At 45.0% G+C, this 27,105-nt stretch overlaps 1 protein-coding gene across 2 annotated transcripts in view; it reads right to left on the minus strand.

The window, feature by feature from the left end:
- Positions 1-13,587: 13,587 nt before the first annotated feature.
- The window catches only part of LOC309561384 (selenoprotein Pb-like), a 23,301-nt gene continuing 9,783 nt past the window's right edge, over positions 13,588-27,105 (minus strand). The window contains exons 4-5 of one of the 2 annotated variants that reach the window (XM_082265267.1): positions 21,540-21,681; positions 13,588-13,987 (exon numbers count right to left, since the gene is read on the minus strand). In XM_082265267.1, coding sequence (XP_082121393.1) covers positions 13,736-13,987; positions 21,540-21,681 — 394 coding nt within the window. In that variant the 3' untranslated portion in view covers positions 13,588-13,735. Of the gene's footprint in view, positions 13,991-21,539; positions 21,682-27,105 lie in introns of both variants that reach the window. The other variant, XM_082265266.1, reaches the window with a different exon arrangement.

Here is a 27,105-nt window from a genome sequence, read left to right on the forward strand (position 1 = left end):
GCAGCAAACAGTTAGTAATCACCGCGGGGTGTCTGTGCAGGATTGGCGGTAAAACTTCTGTGAGAGATGTACTGGGCCACCTGGTATATTGCCTTCTACTACTCTAAGGCTAATCCTGACTAAAGTTACTTCTTTGATAGATAGAGTCAGTTTTTGGGCAGGTGCCCTCTCACCAACAGGACTGTCTCCCAGGAAGCCTCCGCTGCGGTCTCAGGCTCCGGCCTCTGTCACCAGCCGCACTAGGTATTTGGGGTGGATGAGTCTGGTCTCTGTAGAACATCGATGGGACCTCCAGGAGGGATCCTCTACTGGAGATGAAACACTGCAACTTAGTCACTTAAGGCCCAGGAGTTTCGGCCTAGCATGCAGCATCAGCCCACAGCGCTGGCATCCTGCTTGTCTCACTGTGTCTTTCCCAAGAGAGTGAGCCTGGCTCCTCCCTTCCTTTATAAAGCTTCCCCCAGAAGGCTGTGCGGTGCAGCAGTGCACCCTGGTACTCTCAAAGCACTATGGGCAATGAAGACTGCTCAACTTCCTGAAAGGAAAATCACATCAAAAGAAATTCCATAGCCGCTGCAAAGTGTCCTTTTGGCCACTAGATGGAGCCGAGTTCCTCTCAAATGTCAAACAGCAGTCTTTTAGAACTTGTATAATGGGAGACCCCGCTACAGAAGTAACTACACTACTTTACTAGGCTATAGGAGGTAACTACACTACTTTACTAGGCTATAGGAGGTAACTACACTACTTTACTAGGCTATAGGAAGTAACTACACTACTTTACTATACTATAGGAGGTAACTACACTACTTTACTAGACTATAGGAGGTAACTACACTACTTTACTAGACTATAGGAGGTAACTACACTACTTTACTAGACTATAGGAGGTAACTACACTACTTTACTAGACTATAGGAGGTAACTACACTACTTTACTAGGCTATAGGAGGTAACTACACTACTTTACTAGGCTATAGGAGGTAACTACACTACTTTACTAGACTATAGGAGGTAACTACACTACTTTACTAGACTATAGGAGGTAACTACACTACTTTACTAGACTATAGGAAGTAACTACGCTACTTTACTAGGCTATAGGAGGTAACTACACTACTTTACTAGGCTATAGGAGGTAACTACACTACTTTACTAGACTATAGGAAGTAACTACACTACTTTACTAGGCTATAGGAGGTAACTACACTACTTTACTAGACTATAGGAGGTAACTACACTACTTTACTAGGCTATAGGAGGTAACTACACTACTTTACTAGACTATAGGAGGTAACTACACTACTTTACTAGACTATAGGAGGTAACTACACTACTTTACTAGGCTATAGGAGGTAACTACACTACTTTACTAGGCTATAGGAGGTAACTACACTACTTTACTAGACTATAGGAAGGCGCTTTCCTGCGTTACCCAAGCCGTGCGATACAATCGTTATTTGGAAGAATAGAGAGGGATGAAGTTTATGACTTTTTGTTGCACTTTATGTTTTATTCTGTTTTTTAAGGTTTTGTTCTCATGTTTCCCAAAGCCTGTGCTTATACAATAAACTCTATGCAGAAAGAGTGTCATGTATCTTCTTCTACACGGTCAATTAAGCGCCGGTTCACATTGCAGCGACGCTACCTCGGAGGTCGCGGTGCGAGCAGCGCGCCGCGACCCCGGAGCGGCCGCCACGGACTTCATAACATTGAAGTCTATGGCGGTCGCCTCCGGGTCGCCCCAAAGAAGCTCCGGACCCTTTTTCTAGGTCGGAGCGACTTGTGTCGCTCCTATTAGAACGGGTCAGCAGCTTCCCTATGGGAGGCGACCTGCGGCGACCTGTGAGGCGACCAGGTCGCCTCACAGGTCGCCCTAGTGTGAACCGGCACTAAGAAAGAGGAAAGTAAAGTAATAAGTAGTGAAGTTACTTTTCAAATCCAGTAACTAGTAAAGTAATCTCATTACAATTTACAGAAGTAACTAGTTACATTTTTGGAGTAACTACCCCAACACTGGTCCTCTGTACTGCGATTGCTGGTATTCACTCGAGTTGTTTTTTGTTTATAATTCTGTATATGGACCAATACTGTCGATCTTGCCTGTTTTGTATGCCTTTTTTCTCTCCTAATAAACATTGAATTTATAAAAAAAAAAACATGACATAAATCTTTCCCATAGTTTGTAGACGCGATAACTTTTGTGCAAACCAATCAAAATACGCTTATTGCGATTTTTTTTTTTTACCAAAAATATGTAGCAGAAAACAAATTGGCCTAAAAAGATGAAAAAAATTAGATTTTTACATTTATTTTATTGGGGAATGTTATATAGCAGAATGTGAAAAATATTGTATTTTTTTTTTTTTTTTCAGAATTGTCGCTCTTTTATTGTTTATAGCACAAAAAAAAAGAAAGCGCACAGGTTATCAAATACCACCAAAAGAAAGCTCTATTTGTGGGAAAAAAAGGACATCAATTTTATTTCTGTACAGCTTCTTACGACCGCACAATTTACCGTTAAATTAACGCAGTGGCGAATCGCAAAAAATGACCCGGTCATTAACCACTTAAGCCCCGGAAGATTTTACCCCCATTCCGACCAGGGCCTATTTTGCGATTCGGCACTGCGTGACTTTAACGGACAATTGCACGGTCGTGCGATGCTGTACCTAAACGAATTTGATGTCCTTTTTTTCCCACAAACAGAGCTTTCTTTTGGTGGTATTTGATCACCTGTGCGATTTTTTGATCATGCGCTATAAACAAAAAAGAGCGACAATTTAGCAAAAATAACAATATTTTTCACATTTTTTATATGAAATTCCCCAAAAAAATAATGTAAAAATCAAAATTTTTTAACATTTTCGGCCAATTTGTTTTATGCTACATATGTTTGGTAAAAAAATCGCAAAAAGCGTATTTTGATTGGTTTGCGCAAAAGTTATCGCGTTTACTAACAAAGGGAAAGATTTTTGTCATTTTTGTTGTTTTTTTTTAACGCGTAATGGCGGCGATCTGCGATTTTTTTGGCGGTACTGCGACATTGCGGTGTACAGATCGGACCCTTGACTGACATTTTTGACACTTTTTGGGTTACCAGTGACATTTCTACAGTAATCAGTGCTATACATATGCACTGTTACTGTAAAATTACACTGGCAGTGAAGGGGTTAACTTTTTTGAGAGGGAGGGGCTATGTGTGTCCCTAGGGGCGTGATTCTAACTGTGATTGGCCGTGGCTTGAGGTGTAGGAACAGTGATCAACGGTTCTACATAGTAGAACCGTATAATCACTATTCCTACACAGGGGAGAATGACAGGCAGCAAGTTAAGCTCCAGTAGCTCTGCTATTGGATCAGACTACACAGGCTAGCCTTTCCTCCCCTTTCTTCAATGAGTCTTCCCTCCCCCCACTTTCATCAATGAGCTCCCCCCCACTCCCATCAGTGAGCCCTACCACCCCACCTTCATCAATGAGCCCTACCTCCCCACCTCCATGAATGAGCCTTCCCTCCCCACCTCCATCAATTAACCTTCCCTCCCCACCTCCATCAATGACCCCTCCCCCCACCTTCATCAATGAGCCCTACCTCCCCACCTCCATCAATTAGTCTTCCCTCCCTACCTCCATCAATGAGCCTTCCATCCCCACCTCCATCAATGAACCTTCCCTCCCCACCTCCATGAATGAACCTTCCCTCCCCACCTCCATCAATGACCCCTCCCCCATCTATGAGCCTTCCCTCCCCACCTCCATCAATGAGCCTCCCCTGCTCCCTTCCATCAACAATAAGCCTTCCCTCCCAACCTCCATCAATGAGCCTTCCCTTCCCACCTCCATCAACGAGCCTTCCCTCCCAACCTCCATTAATGACCCCCCCCCCCCACCTCCATCAATAAGCCTTCCCTTCCAATCTCCATCAATGAACCTTCCCTCCCCACCTCCATCAATAAGCCTCACATAGTTACATAGTTTGTGAGGTTGAAAAAAAGACATCAGTCCATCCAGTTCAACCTATGATGTGTGTGTGTGTTTGCTGTTAACTGTACATTGTATACCCCTGTATGTTGTACATTGTATACCCCTGTATATTGTACATTGTATACCCCTGTATGTTGTGGTCTCTAAGGTGCCTATCTAATAGTTTTTGGAAACTATCAATGCTCCCTGCTGATCCCACTGCTTGTGGAAGACAATTCCACATCCTTACTGCTCTGACAGTAAAGAACCCCCTACGTATTTTAAGGTTAAACCGTTTTTTCCTCTAGTTTTAGTGAGTGGCCACGTGTCTTATTGTATTCCCTTTCTCTGAATAGGTTTTTCCATATGCTAGGGTCGCCAGTACAGTATTTGTACATTGATATCATATCCCCCCTCAATCGTCTCTTCTGCAGAGAGAATAGGTTCAGTGCTTGTAGTCTTTCCTCATAGCTGATGTCCTCCATTCCCCTAATTATTTTGTTGTCCTTCTCTGGACTCTCTCCAGTTCCAGCACATCCTTCCTGAGGACCGGTACCCAGAACTGGACAGCATACTCCAGATGTGGCCGGACCAGAGTCTTGTAGAGAGGGAGAATAATCTCTTTATTTCTGGAGTGAATCCCCTTTTTTATACATCCCAGTATTCTGTTGGCTTTGCTTGCAGCTGCTTGGCATTGCATGCCACTGCCAAGCCTGTTGTCTACCAGTACCCCCAAGTCCTTTTCCATCCTAGACTCCCCCAGAGGTTCCCCCCCTAGTGAGTAGCTTGCTTTCTGGTATCTGGCCCCCAAGTGCATTACTTTACATTTTTCAACATTAAACCTCATCTGCCATGTAGTTGCCCCCCTCCCCCCACCCCGTTATTTTGTTCAGGTCCACTTGTAAGGTTTCCACATCCTGCATAGGTAGATATTGGCATGCTTAGTTTAGTATCATCTGCAAATACTGAGATTGTACTCGATATCCCCTCCTCTAGGTCGCTTATGAATAAATTAAACAGGATTGGCCCCCAGGACAAAACCTTCCCTCCCAACCTCCATCAGTGAGTCTTCCCTACTCACTTCCATGATTAAGCCCCCCTCCCTCCCCCCCACCACCACCTCCATCACTGTTTTGACCCAGTTGTCTAGCCATTACAATTTAGTCCTTGTGAAAGTCGCCCAAACCATTACGCTTGCCAATTTTTTTCTGCTTCAACTTTAGGGACAACATGTTCACTTGCTGCCTAATATTTCCCACTCACTTTCAGATGCCATTGTAATGAGATAATCAATGTTATTCACTTTACCTGTCAGTGGTCAGAATATTATCTATCTATCTATCTATCTATCTATCTATCTATCTATCTATCTATCTATCTATCTATCTATCTATCTATCTATCTATCTATCTATCTATCTATCTATCTATCTATCTATCTATCTATCTATCTATCTATCTATCTATCTATCTATCTATCTATCTATCTATCTATCTATCTATCTATCTATCTATCTATCTATCTATCTATCTATCTATCTATCTATCTATCTATCTCTATCCTTCAATCTTGAGGACTGAGGACATCTGGTGGCCATAAAGAAATATTACTGTGTATTAAAGATTCTTAAAAAGTCAGAATTGCTATAGCAGCTATTGTGAACGGTGTGTGTTTCCGTTAACTCACATGATTATATGGTATGATATCTCCATGATAGAGCTCCCCAAAAAATTATTTCCTATAGTTTGTCCTCTATGACATGATGAGCCTCACGATAAGCATTAGGTTACATTATTGCTTACCTTTTGGCAAGCATGTTTCTTCGGATAAATGCTTTTTTTTTTTTTCCTATCTTTTCGGCTCAACTACTATAACAGTGGAGTAGACAAACTGCAGAGTTATTGCTGTATCTTTGAACCCCTCTTTTTGTCTTTTCTTTTTCAGAAAAGTTTTTTTTTCAGTTGGTTTTATGAATTTTCTTCTCCTGCTGTTTACACACACTTTATATCTGTAGCACCCTTCTAGGTAGGTGCTAGAGAGTGAGTATAGTTTTTGGCTCTGTCTGCCTATCAGAGGAGCAGCAGGGAAATCTACAGGGAGTACAGAATTATTAGGCAAATGAGTATTTTGACCACATCATCCTCTTTATGCATGTTGTCCTACTCCAAGCTGTATGGGCTCGAAAGCCTACTACCAATTAAGCATATTAGGTGATGTGCATCTCTGTAATGAGAAGGGGTGTGGTCTAATGACATCCACACCCTATATCAGGTGTGCATAATTATTAGGCAACTTCCTTTCCTTGGGCAAAATGGGTCAAAAGAAGGACTTGACAGGCTCAGAAAAGTCAAAAATAGTGAGATATCTTGCAGAGGGATGCAGCACTCTTAAAATTGCAAAGCTTCTGAAGCGTGATCATCGAACAATCAAGCATTTCATTCAAAATAGTCAACAGGGTCGCAAGAAGCGTTTGGAAAAACCAAGGCGTGAAATAACAGCCCATGAACTGAGAAAAGTCAAGCGTGCAGCTGCCAAGATGCCACTTGCCACCAGTTTGGCCATATTTCAGAGCTGCAACATCACTGGAGTGCCCAAAAAGCACAAGGTGTGCAATACTCAGAGACATGGCCAAGGTAAGAAAGGCTCAAAGACGACCACCACTGAACAAGACACACAAGCTGAAACGTCAAGACTGGGCCAAGAAATATCTCAAGATTTTTCAAAGGTTTTATGGATGAAATGAGAGTGAGTCTTGATGGGCCAGATGGATGGGCCCGTGGCTGGATTGGTAAAGGGCAGAGAGCTCCAGTCCGACTCAGACGCCAGCAAGGTGGAGGTGGAGTACTGGTTTGGGCTGGTATCATCAAAGATGAGCTTGTGGGGCTTTTCGGGTTGAGGATGGAGTCGAGCTCAACTCCCAGTCCTACTGCCAGTTTCTGGAAGACACCTTCTTCAAGCAGTGGTACAGGAAGAAGTCTGCATCCTTCAAGAAAAACATGATTTTCATGCAGGACAATGCTCCATCACACGCGTCCAAGTACCCCACAGCGTGGCTGGCAAGAAAGGGTATAAAAGAAGAAAAGCTAATGACATGGCCTCCTTGTTCACCTGATCTGAACCCCATTGAGAACCTGTGGTCCATCATCAAATGTGAGATTTACAAGGAGGGAAAACAGTACACCTCTCTGAACAGTGTCTGGGAGGCTGTGGTTGCTGCTGCACGCAATGTTGATGGTGAACAGATCAAAACACTGACAGAATCCATGGATGGCAGGCTTTTGAGTGTCCTTGCAAAGAAAGGTGGCTATATTGGTCACTGATTTGTTTTTGTTTTGTTTTTGAATGTCAGAAATGTATATTTGTGAATGTTGAGATGTTATATTGGTTTCACTGGTAAAATAAATAATTGAAATGGGTATACTGTATATTTGATTTTTGTTAAGTTGCCTAATAATTATGCACAGTAATAGTCACCTGCACACACAGATATCCCCCTAAAATAGCTAAAACTAAAAACAAACTAAAAACTACTTCCAAAAATAGTCAGCTTTGATATTAATGAGTTTTTTGGGTTCATTGAGAACATGGTTGTTGTTCAATAATAAAATTAATCCTCAAAAATACTCATTTGCTTAATAATTCTGCACTCCCTGTATATTGCTTTCTGCCTACCAGAGAGCGGGATCAGTGAGTTAGGTCTGCTCAGTGTGTGATTTATTGGGTCTAGAGAGTGTTTCACACTGACCCAATAGGTAGGCATATTGGACAGTGGGAGGAAATCTGACCAATGGATACATAGGCGTTGATACGGTCCTGGGGGTTGGTAGAGACAGGCTGTCTCGGTGCATTCTGGGATACTGTATAAAAGCCAGGGGCACATGTGCTGCGGGGTCTTTGGCTGATGAGCAGAGTCCCGGAGGGAGCTGCCTCCTCCTCTGTTGTGGTGGCACGTGGTCGCAGTCGGTCAGCCTGGGGATCAAAGGAACGGAACTGAACCCAGGGGTCCAGGAGAACTGGCTAAAGGGGGAAAGACACTGGAGACCCTTGAAAAACAGTATGGTGAGTACAGGGGATCGTGTCAAGGGACCTGACCTGAGGGGGGCCACCCCGGAGTAGGATAGTCAGAGGACAGGTGTCAGTGTGTCAAGTGAAAGGGGGTACTAGGAGAGTATCCTGAAGAGAATTAGTTTGTCAAATCTTCTGGATAGAGACTTAATCCAAATTCACCTAGTGGCAGGGTGAATAAGCAGCCTGGCTGCATCATCAGACAGGAGTCCTCATATCTGGTGAAAAATAAATCTGGAGCATCCCACTATTCCTTTCTCCCATCCCTATTTAAAATAAAACACCAAAAACAACTACAAACCCCTGGACTGATCATTGACTGAGCCAAGAAGTAAAGTGTTAAATTGTTAATACCAGAGTTGCTAACGGTAACCCAGGGGGATCCGAGAGTTTAATATCCAGCAACCCTCAAGGGGGCAGTGCTACATATATGTTCTGGGTTTGGTATAACCATATCCACTCACATACATTTTTTTGTTTAAAAAGTATCACTTTTTTGTGTCCTATATGGCCACAGAAAGCAGACTTCTTTTCACATCCATGCATTTTTTTTAGTGTGTGCGTTCAGAGGGAGGACTAAATGAAAGAGAAGGTGAAGGGGAATTCTCAACTGCTGGGAAATCTCACCTGCGGTGAGTTTTTGATAACTGGCTAATTTTGGCATATAAATAACTTTTTCTCAGCTTGAGAGTTTATGGTTTGATAAAGCGCGCTTAGTCGTGTGAAACGCGTCATCCTTTTGTCCCCTGCATGATGCCTGTTATATCCTGTGCTTTTTTTTTACTTTATTAATAAATTCTGAGTGCATCCTATGGGAAATGCAATCATTCCTTCACTCTTCTTACAATTGGAATTTGCAGCAGTGGCAGGGTGTGCACCCCAGCAGGATTTTGTTAATTTCAGCCTATGAGAATAACCTGGAGCAGCGGTTTCTGCCATTGTGGCAGCTATTGTTTGTGTGTAGTCAACCGACCCCAAGGACAATCACTCTCAGTCTGCTGGCATTTGGATTGTTGTCCCACACGCTGGAATGGGGCTGGGGTTGAGTGGGGCTGACAGTGCCGTCATCACATTTTGGGGGCAGCTTCCGATTCCACTATAGATCTTAATATCACCAGAAGTATCACCAGCAGGAGGAAGGAGGTCCTGATTCCTCTATATAGATCTTTATATCACTAGAGGGGTCCCCAGCAGGAGGAAGGAGGTCCTGATTCCTCTATATAGATCTTTATATCACTAGAGGGGTCCCCAGCAGGAGGAAGGAGGTCCTGATTCCTCTATATAGATCTTTATATCACTAGAGGGGTCACCAGCAGGAGGAAGGAGGTCCTGATTCCTCTATATAGATCTTTATATCACTAGAGGGGTCACCAGCAGGAGGAAGGAGGTCCTGATTCCTCTATATAGATCTTTATATCTGTAGCACCCTCCCAGGTGGGTGCTAGGCAAACTATAAAGGGGGCATTGTCTGCTTATCAGATGGGCCTTGATTGTTCATCTAGGGTGTCATGTGTTCCCAGGTGTGCCTGTTGAGCTTGGGGAGTCTCCCCACTGTGTCCAATGGGGGCCCTCATTGGACAGTGGAGGAAACTTGACCAATAGCACACCAGGGCGTGTATCTATCCCAGAGGGCAGAATATGCCGCAATGCATCCTGGGATGGGGTATAAGTCTGAGGGGAGCACATGACAGATCGTCTTTGGTGGGAAGCAGAGTCCCAGGAGGGAGGTGACGGCTGTCTTTCCTCCTGTCAGCGTGGAACGGGTGTCCTAGGCGGCTGGCCTAAGAGCACAGAGGGTTGAGCTGAGCTGCAGAGAGGGATCCAGAGTGCTGAGGACCAAGCAGAGCTGTGGGGGTCGGAGTTTCCAAGAAAGCAGTGTCGTGAGTACTGTAAACAGCCCCCGGGGTCTGCCTAGGATAGGGGACCACTCCGGAAGGGGGTCAGAGGGATCCAGGAGCCAGTTAGCCTGTGTAGAAGATTAGAAAGGGGGTGCCGGAATTTAAACCCTGAACAGCAAAGGGGGTGCCAGTGTGGGCCCTGAAGAGTTAAGAGTTGCAGCAGTATTCACAGTTAAGCTAACTCAGCCGGGAGGGCTAAAGGGAGCAGTGCAAAGGACTTTTGTATCACTGGAGAGTGTCAGAAGTTAGTTCAAGTTCACAGACAGCAAGTCAGAGCTAAGTAGCGCCAGCGGGCGTTGCTCGGCATTCAGTCAGCGTCAAGAGGCATTTTTCTCAGTGTCCCATTTTATTGTGTATGTTTGAGCCAGAGGAGTGTCCCACTCATTGCCTTCTCCCATCCAAGTTTCTAAATAAATACAAAACCAAAGATGCCGGACTGTTTTTTGTCTCAGTGCTCACACTTGGAGAACATGCTTAAATGTGCTGTTGTTGCTAGTGGTAACCCTGGGGGACCCACATCCAGCACAATGGCTGGGAATCCTTCTACATATCATTAGAGGGATCACCAGCAGGAAAAATGAGGTCCTGATTCCTCTATAGATTTTTTATTTTACTAAAGGGATCACTAGCAAGAGGACTGAGGTTCTGATACCTCTATGTAGATCTTTATATCAATAGAGGGGTCATCAGCAGGAGGAAGGAGGTCCTGATTTCTCTATATAGATCTTTAAATCACTAGAGGGGTCACCAGCAGGAGGAAGGAGGTCCTGATTCTTCTTTATATCACTGGAGGGGTCACCGGCAGTAGAAAGAAAGTCCTGATTCCTCTATACAGATCTTTATATCACTAGAGGGGTCACCAGCAGGGGGAAGGAGGTCCTGATTCCTCTATATAGATCTTTATATTACTAGAGGGATCACCAGCAAGGTGACACATAATGCTCATACATCTTGGGGAAGGGGGGGCGCAGTTTGCCATGGACTCTAGGTGACCTTGTCCTGGCACTGCTGTGCAGCACAGTGGCTTAGTGGTTGGCACTCCTACCTGGCAACACTAGGGTCCTCAGTTCAAATCTCAACCACTATTTGAATGGAGCTTGCATGTTCCCCCTGTGATTGCATGGGTAATCTCACACACAAAAGGCATGCTGGTAGTTTTATGGATGCTCTCTAAGCCCTAGCATGTAGGTGGGGCCAAGGCCCAGGGTACCCAATCAGGAAGAGACCACACACAGTCCTTATTTGTAGTAATTATTCTCAATATTGTAAATAGATTAACAGTAGAATAATGATGGATCTTGTAGGTACTGAGATAAGGCAGTATAAAGTTGATGTGTACGCAGCGTTACCAGGCTTGGGCCTATATTACTAGAGGAGGGGTGGCGGTGTACTGGGATGGCACTGTACAGCTGTTGGGAGGAGCCTTGCTCTACTATTCTGGATACCAGGATGTTTCTTCCATGCAGGCGTTGTCCCTGGTCTAACCCTACTTTCTAGGGACCTATTACTTTCCCTAGCCAGCGGGGTCTCTATCCCTGATCAACCACTCACTCCAGGCAAACCCAAATGACGCAGGAGACCTTATATAAGATTCCCAGTCAAGATGGCCTCCCGGGGCTCTTCGTCAGTTGCAGCGTCCAATTGGACAGCTAACCCCTGATGAAGTCCCCAAGGGGACGGTTCCCCTAACAGTTAATGTATAGTAATGGTCCTGTACCACCTACAGGAAGGTGGGAAATCCGCCTACATATATACAGTGCATCCGGTAAGTTTTCTCAGCGCTTCACTTTTTCCACATGTTGGTATGTTACAGCCGTATTCCAAAATTTATTAAATTTATTATTTTCCTCAAAATTCTACAAACAATCCCCCATAATGAAAACGTGAATGAAGTTTGTTTGAAATCTTTGCAAATTTATTAAAGATAAAAAACAAAAAAAAAATCCCATGTGCATAAGTATTCACACCCTGACTTAATACTTTGGTGAAGCACCTTTGGCACCAATTACAGCCTCAAGTCTTTTTGAGTATGATGCTGCAGGCTTGGCACATCCATTTTTGGGCAGCTTCGCCCATGCTTGCAGGACCTCTCAAGCTCCATCAGGTTGGATGGGGGAGCATCAGTGCACAGCCCTTTTTAGATCTCTCCAGAGATGTTCAATCGGGTTCAAGTCTTGGCTCTTGCTGGGCCACTCAAGGACATTCACAAAGTTATCCTGTAGCCACTCCTTTGTTATCTTGGCTGTGTGCTTAGGATCGTTGTCCTGTTGGAAGATGAACCTTCACCCCACTCTGAGGTCAAGAGCGCTCTGGAGCAGATTTTCAATCAAGGATGTCTCTGTACAATGCTGCATTCATCTTTCACTCGATCCTGTCTAGTCTCCCAGTTCCTGCCGCTGAAAAACATCCCCACAGCATGATGCTGCCACCACCATGCTTCACTGTAGGGGTGGTTTTGGCCAGGTGATGAGCGGTGCCTGGTTTCCTCCAGACATGACGCTTACCATTCAGGCCAAAGAGTTCAATCTTTGGTTCATCATACCAAAGAATTTTGTTTCTCATGGTCTGAAAGTCCTTCAGGTGCCTTTTGGCAAACTCCAGGTGGGCTGTCATGTACCTTTTACTGAGGAGTGGCTTCCGTCTGGCCACTCTACCATACAGGCCTGATTGGTGGAGTGCTGCAGAGATGGTTGTTCTTCTGGAAGTTTCTCCTGCCTCCAAAGAGAAATGTTGGAGCTTTGTCATAGTGACCATCGGGTTCTCGGTCACCTCCTTGACTATTATTATTATTATACACAATTAATATAGCGCCAACAGTTTGTGCAGCACTTTACAATATGAGGACTAAGGCCCTTCACCCCCGATCGCTCAGTTCGGCCGGGCAGCCCACTCTAGGAAGAGTCCTGGTGGTTCCAAACTTTTTCCATTTATTGATGATGGAGGCCACTGTGCTCATTGGGACCTTCAATGCTGCATCAATGTTTCTGTACCCTTCCCCCGATCTGTGCCTCCATACAATCCTGTCTCCGAGGTCTACAGACAATTCCATGGACTTCATGGCTTGGTTTGTGCTCTGACATGCACTGTTAACTGTGGGACCTTATATAGACAGATGTGTGCCTTTCCAAATCATGTCCAATCAACTGAATTTACCACAGGTGGACTCCAATCAAGTTGTCGAAACATCGGAAGAATGATCAGTGGAAACAGGATGCACCTGAGCTCAATTCTGAGTGTCATGGCAAAGGCTGTGATACTTATGTACATGGGATTTTCGTTTTTTATTTTAAAAACATTTTTAATAAATTTGCAAGGATTTCAAACAAACTTCTTTCAAGTTGTCATTATGGGGGATTGTTTGTAGAATTTCTGAGGAAAATAATTAATTTAAAACTATTTTGGAAAAAGGCTGTAACATAACAAAAATGTGGAAAAAGTGAAGCGCTGTGAATACTTTCTGGATGCACTGTAGGTATGCATATGAGATAAGGACTATAGATTGTAAGCTCCCTGGAGGCAGAGACTGATGTGAATGTACAAGGTGTAAAATGTTTGTGCTATATAATAATAAATGAAAGGGACTTCACTGTCACAATGTATTTTTATCTATAGAAAATATAATTATTTTTGCAATACAATATCACCAAAAGAAGACCCGAAAAAAAAAAAAAAAACAATCTATGCATTACTTAATAGTGACAGAGTTATAACAGAATCAATAGGCCCATAGCAGAAATGCATACATTGCTCTGCTCCATAAGATGTAGATGACTAAAGTGGTTCAATGAGCCAATGGAGGTGCAAAGGATTATGGTCCGTGATTCTGGATTGGATGATTGTTACTTTCACCCACTTTTCCTTTGGATTTGATTGGACGATGGGCATTATTGTCAATATCTTCTTCATGATTGGTTGGACGATGAGGCTTGTGTCCGCCGGTCCCGGGGCCCTTGCTAGGCCTGTGGCGGTCACCGGGTTTATCATCTTCTTTGCTTGTTAGTTTATCTTTTCCCAGTGCTTCCTTCTTCTCCTCTATGAGATTTTTAGGGGAAACTTCATTCTGCTGGGAGAGACAAGAGAAGCGGACAATGCTGTCAAATATGGCACCATGCTATAGAATGCATTTTGGGGCCAATGTTACAGATAACATATTTGCCATTTTAAATTATTTAAAGTGGAGTTCCGGCCACAAAATCAAGCCTGTAGATTTTATGGCATCCGCTTCCTTATCCTTACCTGAGCAAGAATTGGATATTCCTGGCCTTTTTTTTTTTACTTACCTTATTAGAGAGCATAATATACTCACCTTACCATCCACTTCCTCCTTCCTCGGCCGCGGCCCGCGCCGTCACTTCCTGTCCTGCAATGCGTCCTGGGAGCTCTTACTCGTCGCTCCCAGGATGCAATGGGCAGTGACGTAGGCGGCCGGCCGCTCCTCTCATCGCGTTATTTGCAAACAGGAAATAACGCGATGATAGGCATCCCTATACTATGCCGATCGCATAGTACTGGGCATGCATGAGATTTCGCGCTGGATTCAACGGCCTCCGCCCTCTACAACCAGGAAGCAGGGCAGACATTTCCCCACAACGGACTCGGCGATCCAGGACAAAGATGGCGGAGCTCACAATCATTTTTATAAAGTAAGATTTCATGCTTGCAAACATATTATTACAATGTATGAAACAGGATTAGCGGATGTATAGAGGTGGAAGGGTCACTGTTTGGGGGACATTAAAAAAAAAAAAGGATTCTGTGGCCGGAACTCCACTTAAAAATTGATTTAAAATTCTAACTTAACCACTTCAATACAGTGCACTTTCACCCCCTTCCTGCCCTGGCCAATTTTCAGCTTTCAGCGCTGTCACACTTTGAATGACAATTGTGTGGTCATGCTACATTGTACCAATATGACATTTTTATCACACAAAGAGAGCTTCATTTTGGTGGTATTTAATCACCGCTGGGTTTTTTATTTCTTACAAAAAATAAAAATAAAAAAAAGGCTTCTCTGCCTTTTGACTAAGATCAAGTGTAGTATCTGTTCTTATCAGTGATCCAGGGGGGCGCTGTGCTGTCATCTGAACGGACCAGGGTTGGGTGGCGGCTATGCAAACCTGCTGGAGTGATGGGGACCTGGAAGGTTAGTATCGGCAGGGACTCAAACCGGAGCGCCTGGGCGTAACTGGGGGCCGGGAGTAAGTCCTGTCAGAGAAAGCTGGAAGGGTCCATTACCTCCTGGTTTGAGCGTGCTACCTTGTCTGGCCATTGTCTGGGAAGCCAGAGAGTCCGCGGTGTCTGTGCCCTCTGGAAGTGGTCGCCCCAGAGGTGCTCTTAGTAACATTTGGGTGTGGGACCCCAAAGTGTGAACCGGCAAACATTGTTTGAGTATCCAACACTTTTTCTGCACTGCGCCTTTTAGGGCCTGGCCTTTTGGCTAAGTCCAGGGGCAATTTTTGTCTACCAGGCCTCAGGGCCTAGGCCATTGCCCATTTGGCATGGCCACTTATTTATTTCATTCATTTCTCTCCCACATTTGTCACTTTTCACTTATGTGTGTGTTTTTTTTTCTCACGGATGAAGGGTGTGAGTCCTCGGGCTTGCCCTGAAGTCTAGGGGGAGGATGTGTGGCCTTCTGGCCCTGGGGGGGGGGTCTTTCTTCGGGAGAGCCCCCGACCTAGTATTCGGGGTGGCTTCCGCAGCCTAGAAGAACGGGGTATGCCAGGCCTTCCGGCTAGGCAGACCATTGGAACCCTTTGTCCCTGTCAGGAGCCTTGCGCCCCGGGGGATCAGGGTAGAGGTCCAAAAAGATAGTTGCTAAGAAAAGATCCTCTTTGTATATGACTCAAGTTGGAAAAACACGCAGTTACCTTCCACCATCATGTGCAATAGTCCGCCTAAGTTACTGCCACCTTAGAATGGTAAAAAATGCCTGATTACCAACTATAATGAACCTTTATTCAAGAAAGGTCAATAATGCTGGGCTCATATGAGAGCCTCCGCCTTCTTGCGTATAGAGGTCCTGGGGCCAAATTTCCCCTGACAGGGACAATGCGAACTACCATTAAGGCCTGGGATAACCCTTAGGAATTACTGGCATCTGCTTCTGAATCCCTATCACTGGCTTCACCGCTGTGGATAATTCCACGATTTCCCCATTTTCTCTCTATACCAGATCCCATTATATGGGCGAGGAAGGGGAATTAAACTTTAGGTGACGTCACCAGAGGAGGTGAATTGTCTAAGTTTGAGGATCTGAAGCAAAGGTTGACCCTGCCTACACCTGACACCAATGATGGGGCACTATTCCTCCCACTGACACCAATGATGGGGCACTATTCCTCCCACTGACACCAATGATGGGGCACTATTCCTCCCACTGATACCAATGATGGGGCACTATTCCTCCCACTGACACCGATGATGGGGCACTATTCCTCCCACTGACACCAATAATGGGACACTATTCCTCCCACTGACACTGATGATGGGGCACTATTTCTACCACTGATACAAATGATGGGCTATTATTCCTCCTACTGACACCAATAATGGGGCATTATTCCTCCTACTGACACCAAAGATGGGGCATTATTCCTTCCACTGACACCAATGATGGGGCACTTTTCCTTCCACTGACACCAATGATGATTCACTATTCCTCCCATTGACACCAATGATGGGGCATTATTCCTTCTACTGACACCAATGATGGGGCACCATTCCTCCCACTGACACCAATGATGGGGCACCATTCCTCCCACTGACACCAATGATGGGGCACTATTCCTCCTTCTGACACCAATGATGGGGCACTATTTCTCCCACTGACACCAATGATGGGGCACTATTTCTCCCACTGACACCAATGATGGCCCATTATTCCTCCTACTGACACCAATGATTGGGCACTATTCCTTCCACTGACATCAACGATGGGGCACTATTCCTCCCACTAACACCAATGATGGGGCACTATTCCTCCCACTGATACCAAAGATGGGACACTATTCCTCCCACTGACACCAATGATGGGGCACTATTCCTCCCACTAATACCAATGATGGGGAACTATTCCTCCCACTGATACCAATGATGGGGCACTATTCTTCCCACTGACACCAATGATGGGGCACTATCCCTCCCACTGACACCATTAATGGAGCACTATTCCTCCCACTGAAACCTACCATGGGACACTATTCCTCCCACTGACACCAACGATTGGGCACTATTCCTCCCACTGATACCAATGATGGGGCACTATTCCTCCCATTGACACCATTGATGGAGCACTATTCCTCCCACTGACACCATTGATGGAGCACTATTGCTCCCACTGACACCAACCATGGGACACTATTCTTCCCACTGACACCAATGGTGGGGCACTATTCCTCCCACTGACACCAATGATGGGACACTATTCCTCCACTGACACCAATGATGGGACACTATTCCTCCCACTGACACCAACAATGGGGCACTATTCCTCCCACTGACACCAATGATGGGGCACTATTCCTCCCACTGATACCAAAGATGGGACACTATTTCTTCCACTGACACCAATGATGGGGCACTATTCCTCCCACTAATACCAATGATGGGGAACTATTCCTCCCACTGATACCAATGATGGGGGCACTATTCCTCCCACTGACACCAATGATGGGGCACTATTCCTCCCACTAATACCAATGATGGGGAACTATTCCTCCCACTGATACCAATGATGGGGGCACTATTCCTCCCACTGACACCGATGATGGGGCACTATTTCTACCACTGATACAAATGATGGGCTATTATTCCTCCTACTGACACCAATAATGGGGCATTATTCCTCCTACTGACACCAAAGATGGGGCATTATTCCTTCCACTGACACCAATGATGGGGCACTTTTCCTTCCACTGACACCAATGATAATTCACTATTCCTCCCATTGACACCAATGATGGGGCATTATTCCTTCTACTGACACCAATGATGCGGCACCATTCCTCCCACTGACACCAATGATGGGGCACTATTCCTTCTTCTGACACCAATGATGGGGCACTATTTCTCCCACTGACACCAATGATGGGGCACTATTCCTCCCACTGACACCAATGATGGCCCATTATTCCTCCTACTGACACCAATGATTGGGAACTATTCCTTCCACTGACACCAATGATGGGGCACTATTCCTCCCACTGACACCAATGATGGGGCACTATTCCTCCCACTGATACCAAAGATGGGACACTATTCCTCCCACTGACACCAATGATGGGGCACGGTTCCTCCCACTAATACCAATGATGGGGAACTATTCCTCCCACTGATACCAATGATCGGGGCACTATTCCTCCCACTGATACCAATGATCGGGGCACTATTCCTCCCACTGACACCATTGATAGAGCACTATTCCTCCCACTGACACCATTGATGGAGCACTATTCCTCCCACTGACACCATTGATGGAGCACTATTCCTCCCACTGACACCATTGATGGAGCACTATTTGTCCCACTGACAAAAACCATGGGACACTATTCTTCCCACTGACACCAATGATGGGGCACTATTCCTCCCACTGACACCAATGATGGGACACTATTCCTCCTACTGACACCAATGATGGGACACTATTCCTCCCACTGACACCAACAATGGGACACTATTCCTCCCACTGACACCAATGATGGGGCACTATTCCTCCCACTGATACCAAAGATGGGACACTATTTCTTCCACTGACACCAATGATGGGGCACTATTCCTCCCACTAATACCAATGATGGGGAACTATTCCTCCCACTGATACCAATGATGGGGGCACTATTCCTCCCACTGATACCAATGATGGGGCACTATTCCTCCCACTGACACCGATGATGGGGCACTATTCCTCCCACTGACACCAATGATGGGACACTATTCCTCCCACTGACACCGATGATGGGGCACTATTTCTACCTCTGATACAAATGATGGGCTATAATTCCTCCTACTGACACCAATAATGGGGCATTATTCCTCCTACTGACACCAAAGATGGGGCATTATTCCTTCCACTGACACCAATGATGGGGCACTTTTCCTTCCACTGACACCAATGATGATTCACTATTCCTCCCATTGACACCAATGATGGGGCATTATTCCTTCTACTGACACCAATGATGGGGCACCATTCCTCCCACTGACACCAATGATGGGGCACTATTCCTCCTTCTGACACCAATGATGGGGCACTATTTCTCCCACTGACACCAATGATGGGGCACTATTCCTCCCACTGACACCAATGATGGCCCATTATTCCTCCTACTGACACCAATGATTGGGCACTATTCCTTCCACTGACACCAACGATGGGGCACCATTCCTCCCACTGACACCAATGATGGGGCACTATTCCTCCCACTGATACCAAAGATGGGACACTATTCCTCCCACTGACACCAATGATGGGGCACTATTCCTCCCACTAATACCAACGATGGGGAACTATTCCTCCCACTGATACCAATGATCGGGGCACTATTCCTCACACTGATACCAATGATGGGGCACTATTCTTCCCACTGACACCAATGATGGGGCACTATTCCTCCCACTGACACCATTGATGGAGCACTATTCCTCCCACTGAAACCTACCATGGGACACTATTCCTCCCACTGACACCAACGTTTGGGCACTATTCCTCCCACTGATACCAATGATGAGGCACTATTCCTCCCATTGACACCATTTATGGAGCACTATTCCTCCCACTGACACCATTGATGGAGCACTATTCCTCCCACTGACACCATTGATGGAGCACTATTGCTCCCACTGACACCAACCATGGGACACTATTCTTCCCACTGACACCAATGATGGGGCACTATTCCTCCCACTGACACCAACCATGGGACACTATTCTTTTAATACCAAAAATAGGACATTTTCTACTCCCACTGGCCACAGTCCGGGCCCCCCTAAAGTGTGAAAGGCAGTAACTGCCCCCTTGTTTAGAAAGTTTGGAGACCCCCTGTTCTAGAGGGATCGTACAGATATGGTATGGTTCAAGCTGAAACAATATAACTGTATAAATATATCTGTACTTGAAATTCAACGTTCCAATTAAAGTGTAAGTTAACCTTCAGCAACATTTTCCTATACTCCCCCTTTGCAATTCCAAATTTTCTGAACAGTACAAATGCAGCACCTCCTCCCATTTTAACAGCAACTATGTAGCAGTGATATTGCTGCAGCTTCAGATTTCCTTTCTCACCTTCGTTGGAGACTTGTAGCCAGATACAGAATTTTCTCTACACCTAATTTCAAAGAGATACGCATCACAGGTGGACCGGGGTCCTTATTGGCTGTATTGGGGGTCACGCATAGGGACTGATGTAGCAATCTAATAATCCAAATGCTGTAAAAGGTGAATTGCCCAGCCACAGAGCTACACATTCCTGGAATAGCTACAATGTAACCTTTCCCAGATTTTTATCCTAGCAATAGAAACGCTAAACCATGACCATAATGGATAACAGTGGGGAAATGATGGTGCAAAGTCTGTTGCTACTGACGCGTTTCACTCAAAGATGGGCTTAATAGAATAAGTGGCCTCTACCAAAAAATAAATGCTTTTTTGCCTTTTCTGACCTCCTCCTCCTTCCTCATCAACATGCTAATAAAACGTTTAACCACTTTGAGCCAGCACATCTTTGCCCTTTATGAGGTTTAGGATGCTAGGAGGCGGGCGGGGTTTATGGTCATGTGACCGCCATGATTAGTTGTCACGGCGGTCACATAATCAGAAGCATCAATTGGAAGCTTTCTGTTAGCTGCCGGTAACATGCTCTTGACACAGCTGTATACCACCAATTCACGCAAATATGAAGTCCTTTGGCGCCAAGGCCCACCCACCGAGGCCGCATATTTATATATTTTATTTTAGTCCTAGTGATGTCATCACTGAGTCTCTGTGCTTCTCTATGCAATGCAGACAGATCATGGCTGGTGGGAGGGGCCGGCAGGGGTTGTACATAGCTTGCTGAAAACATCACAGCACCGGCCTCAGTACTCTTCTCAAGAGCCCTCACATGCAAGAAGTGGGAGGAGTTATGCAAATATCAAAATGCCCTGATTGGTGGGTGTCAGTCTGGAGGATTGGACATTTCTAGGCAGCCTGTATCAGCATGCAGACCACACTAGGTAATGCCTACATGTGATTCTGACCAGGGACAGTCAGGCCATCCTCCAGCCAGGAAATGAGGAGGGGCTTTATCTGACTTGCTACCACTTCTATTGTATATTGTGAGAAGCTCTCAGTGTGCATAAAAAATAGAATAACCCAATTCAGTCCGGGAGAGAAGCCAGTACAACTGTAGGGAAGGCTGAGGGTAAGCTTGAAGGCCTTGGGTGAAAAACATGGGAGGATCCAGGGGAGATATGTGTTTCCACAATGTAGACTAATAAAGTTACTTGAAGATGCTATTTTTTTTTTGTGCACTGGTAGTTTTTTGAACATATTTCCAGTAATTAGTTGCATGCTGATATCAACCTCTTATAAACAATAATTCACCCAACAGATGGCCTGCCACGTTAGCGCTTACCTTGGCGTTCCAAGTGACATTGGCATAGAAGCTGCAGTTCTGGCAATAGTCTTCGTAGTAAGTGGTGTTAATGGCCGCCTCTACGAAGGGGAAGTGGAGATAGCTGTAAGGCAGCCGAATATGAAATGTGAGGCGTCCACATCTGGGGACAGAAGAAAAGAAAAATCAATTCTTGGAACAAGACATGGAGAAGATCTATGGGATAAAGGGCGAAGGGTGGAAGAATATGGAGTTTGGTATAAAAAAAATTGTTGGACGAATGTTGCAAGCATTTGTCGAGCCATCACAAATTCTGACTATATTTTACTTATTATGCTGATTTTTAGGATTATCAGCCCCATCTAGTGGCCATAATGTGGTATCATCTTGATTAAGATATTTTGGAGAAAAAACAACCTGCATTATGGCCACTAGATGGAGCCGATAAACCTAGAAATTTAATCTATTAACCTCCTTGGCTGTAATCCCGAGTGTGGCTCTGGGTTAATTTTCAGTACCAAAAGCGGTAACCCAGAGCCACAATCGGGATTAACCTGTAGTGAAATTGACCTTGTCCCTACGATGCCCCAATGTCCTCCGGCCGCTGTCGTGTTCTATGAGAATACCGCTACCTATCAGATTCCGCAACCAGAAAGGATGGCCGAGAAAACATACTGAGCATGCGCTGTGCTTTCCAACAGGGCACTATGCGTTCCAATAGCTTTCCTAATGTAACAGAACACGAAGCAGCAGCAAATATGTTCTTTCAATCAATCACGCAACTCTTGAATTTTAGACTTCAATTTGCACTAAACTCACCATATATACTGAAATAGACTATTTCAAAATAAAGAAAAAAATTAAAAGAAAAATAACAAAAACAAATAATGTACATAAATAAAGAAAAGAGGAAGGGGGCAGATGGATGCTGCAAAAGTCAGGGTGACTCCGTAGACGCTATCGCTTCTAAGCAAAAACATAGCCAAATAAGGTGCAGAATTGATTGCCCAAAATGATAAGTCAAACAAAAACACCACTTGCAAGAGTTTATCAAGCTACAAATGACAAAATATATTACCCAGGATACATTAGGGTTATGCAAATAAAGAAAAGCGAAAGGCCGGCCTACTGCAGGGGGTTATGGGAGAAGGCCGCTATAGAGCAGGACAGCCTAATTTGCATGTCTTTACGGCTGCATAGCGGAAATCAGTAGGCACTTCTAGCGATTAGCTTGATCAGCACCATGTAAGGCGCAGGGCAATGGAATTGGGGTACGGCGTGTTGCCCTGGGCTTTTTAAGGATCCCTTAAACCGAGTCGAATAGGACTTCGCAGGCTGACTTGCCAAAAATGGAGCATGCGTGCGGAAAGGTTTTTCAAGGGGCTGCAACGCACTTTGCTAACGGGAGCGAGTCCTTTAACCACTTAAGCCCCGGAGGATTTGGCTGCTAAACGACCAGAGGGTATTTTGCGATTCGGCACTGCGTGACTTTAACGGACAATTGCGCGGTCGTGCGACGCTGTACCTAAACGAATTTGGCGTCCTTTTTTTCCCACAAACAGAGCTTTCTTTTGGCGGTATTTGATCACCTGTGCGATTTTTTGATCACGCGCTATAAACAAAAAAAGAGCGTAAATTTTGCAAAAATAGCAATATTTTTCCCTTTTTTTATATGAAATTCCCCCCAAAAAAAATGTAAAAATCAAAATTTTTTAATATTTTCGGCCAATTTGTTTTATGCTAACTATGTTTGGTAAAAAAAATCGCAAAAAGCGTATTTTGATTGGTTTGCGCAAAAGTTATTGCGTTTACTAACAAAGGGAAAGATTTTTGTCATTTTTGTTGTTTTTTTTTTAACGCGTAATGGCGGCGATCTGCGATTTTTTTTGCGGTACTGCGACATTGCGGCGGACAGATCGGACCCTTGACTGACATTTTTGACACTTTTGGGGTTACCAGTGACATTTCTACAGTAATCAGTGCTATATATATGCACTGTTACTGTAAAAATACACTGGTAGGGAAGGGGTTAACTTTATTTGAGAGGGAGGGGCTGTGTGTGTCCCTAGGGGCGTGATTCTAACTGTGATTGGCTGTGGCTTCAACTGTATGCAGAGTGATCAATGGATCTACATAGTAGATCCATGTGATCATCTCTCATACAGAGAGGAGAATGACAGGCAGCTTGTTTACACAAGCTGCCTGACTTTCTCCCTCTCCCCCGCCGATCGCAGAGTGGCCGGCGGCGATCGGGTCCGCCGGTCACACGCGCGGGGGGGTCCGTGACCACGCGGGAGCGGGAGCGCGCCTCCGGCGGCGCGCGCTCGCTCCCTAAACCCTCACAGGCGAGCGACTTAGACCTACGTCACTTTGCCTGTGAGGGGCTGACCGCCGCCGTAGATAGTCGTGCGGCGGTCGGCAAGTGGTTAAAAGAATTAAAGCAGGAGCCGATTTGAACGACTACACCAACAACTTTCAAATTCGGACCAACCGCACGAAGCCAAAAAAAACACTCAAAACTTTTCAATGGTCCCATAATTTGTCGATAGACCAAGACCATGCAAGCGTCCTCTATGCCACAATAACCACCACCACCACCAACAACTTTAACACTGTCTCAGTAGTGTCTTTCCAGTTTTATAGGAACTCAATCTATTCTTTTGAACAAATTAGCAAGCCCAGCATCAGCTGGGCATCAAAAAATTCTCTGAAACTCATGGTTGTTCCTCTCCACGGAAATCTTTAGTAAAAGGCGAAAGATTTATTCGATCTGAAGAGAAACCAAAATATAAAGGACCAACGCTCTAAAGGAGGTCTCCGGGGGCAGACGGATGCTGCTCCAGTCAGGGTGACTCCGTAGACGGTATCATTTCTAAGCAAAAACATAGCCAAATAAGGTGCAGAATTGATTGCCCAAAATGATAAGTCAAACAAAAACACCACTTGCAAGAGTTTATCAAGCTACAAATGACAAAATATATTACCCAGGATACATTAGGGTTATGCAAATAAAGAAAAGCGAAAGGCCGGCCTACTGCAGGGGGTTATGGGAGAAGGCCGCTATAGAGCAGGACAGCCTAATTTGCATGTCTTTACGGCTGCATAGCGGAAATCAGTAGGCACTTCTAGCGCTTAGCTTGATCAGCACCATGTAAGGCGCAGGGCAATGGAATTGGGGTACGGCGTGTTGCCCTGGGCTTTTTAAGGATCCCTTAAAAGGAGTCGAATAGGACTTCGCAGGCTGACTTGCCAAAAATGGAGCATGCGGAAAGGTTTTTCAAGGGGCTGCAACGCACTTTGCTAACGGGAGCGAGTCCTTTAAAAGAATTAAAGCAGGAGCCGATTTGAATGACTACACCAACAACTTTCAAATTCGGACCAACCGCATGAAGCCAAAAAAACACTCAAAACTTTTCAATGGTCCCATAATTTGTCGATAGACCAAGACCATGCAAGCATCTTCTTTGCCACAATAACCACCACCAACAACAACTTTAACACTGTCTCAGTAGTGTCTTTCCAGTTTTAAAGGAACTCAATCTATTCTTTTTAACAAATTAGCAAGCCCAGCATTAGCTGGGCATCAAAAAATTCTCTGAAACTCATAGTTGTTTCTCTCCACGGAAATCTTTAGCAAAAGGCGAAAGATTTATTCGATCTGAAGAGAAACCAGAGTATAAAGGACCAACGCTCTAAAGGAGGTCTCCGGGGGCAGACGGATGCTGCTCCAGTCAGGGTGACTCCGTAGACGGTATCATTTCTAAGCAAAAACATAGCCAAATAAGGTGCAGAATTGATTGCCCAAAATGATAAGTCAAACAAAAACACCACTTGCAAGAGTTTATCAAGCTACAAATGACAAAATATATTACCCAGGATACATTAGGGTTATGCAAATAAAGAAAAGCGAAAGGCCGACCTACTGCAGGGGGTTATGGGAGAAGGCCGCTATAGAGCAGGACAGCCTAATTTGCATGTCTTTACGGCTGCATAGCGGAAATCAGTAGGCACTTCTAGCGCTTAGCTTGATCAGCACCATGTAAGGCGCAGGGCAATGGAATTGGGGTACGGCGTGTTGCCCTGGGCTTTTTAAGGATCCCTTAAAAGGAGTCAAATAGGACTTCGCAGGCTGACTTGCCAAAAATGGAGCATGCGGAAAGGTTTTTCAAGGGGCTGCAACGCACTTTGCTAACGGGAGCGAGTCCTTTAAAAGAATTAAAGCAGGAGCCGATTTGAACGACTACACCAACAACTTTCAAATTCGGACCAACCGCATGAAGCCAAAAAAACACTCAAAACTTTTCAATGGTCCCATAATTTGTCGATAGACCAAGACCATGCAAGCATCTTCTTTGCCACAATAACCACCACCACCAACAACAACTTTAACACTGTCTCAGTAGTGTCTTTCCAGTTTTAAAGGAACTCAATCTATTCTTTTTAACAAATTGGCAAGCCCAGCATGAGCTGGGCATCAAAAAATTCTCTGAAACTCATGGTTGTTCCTCTCCACGGAAATCTTTAGTAAGAGGCGAAAGATTTATTCGATCTGAAGAGAAACCAGAGTATAAAGGACCAATGCTCTAAAGGAGGTCTCCGGGGGCAGACGGATGCTGCTCCAGTCAGGGTGACTCCGTAGACGGTATCATTTCTAAGCAAAAACATAGCCAAATAAGGTGCAGAATTGATTGCCCAAAATGATAAGTCAAACAAAAACACCACTTGCAAGAGTTTATCAAGCTACAAATGACAAAATATATTACCCAGGATACATTAGGGTTATGCAAATAAAGAAAAGCGAAAGGCCGGCCTACTGCAGGGGGTTATGGGAGAAGGCCGCTATAGAGCAGGACAGCCTAATTTGCATGTCTTTACGGCTGCATAGCGGAAATCAGTAGGCACTTCTAGCGATTAGCTTGATCAGCACCATGTAAGGCGCAGGGCAATGGAATTGGGGTACGGCGTGTTGCCCTGGGCTTTTTAAGGATCCCTTAAACCGAGTCGAATAGGACTTCGCAGGCTGACTTGCCAAAAATGGAGCATGCGTGCGGAAAGGTTTTTCAAGGGGCTGCAACGCACTTTGCTAACGGGAGCGAGTCCTTTAAAAGAATTAAAGCAGGAGCCGATTTGAACGACTACACCAACAACTTTCAAATTTGGAACAACCGCACGAAGCCAAAAAAAACACTCAAAACTTTTCAATGGTCCCATAATTTGTCGATAGACCAAGACCATGCAAGCGTCCTCTATGCCACAATAACCACCACCACCACCAACAACTTTAACACTGTCTCAGTAGTGTCTTTCCAGTTTTAAAGGAACTCAATCTATTCTTTTTAACAAATTAGCAAGCCCAGCATCAGCTGGGCATCAAAAAATTCTCTGAAACTCATGGTTGTTCCTCTCCACGGAAATCTTTAGTAAAAGGCGAAAGATTTATTCGATCTGAAGAGAAACCAAAGTATAAAGGACCAACGCTCTAAAGGAGGTCTCCGGGGGCAGACGGATGCTGCTCCAGTCAGGGTGACTCCGTAGACGGTATCATTTCTAAGCAAAAACATAGCCAAATAAGGTGCAGAATGGATTG

The sequence above is a fragment of the Pelophylax lessonae genome (assembly GCF_965119305.1).
Source record: "Pelophylax lessonae genome assembly, chromosome: 8".
In the NCBI taxonomy this organism is placed as follows: domain Eukaryota; kingdom Metazoa; phylum Chordata; class Amphibia; order Anura; family Ranidae; genus Pelophylax; species Pelophylax lessonae.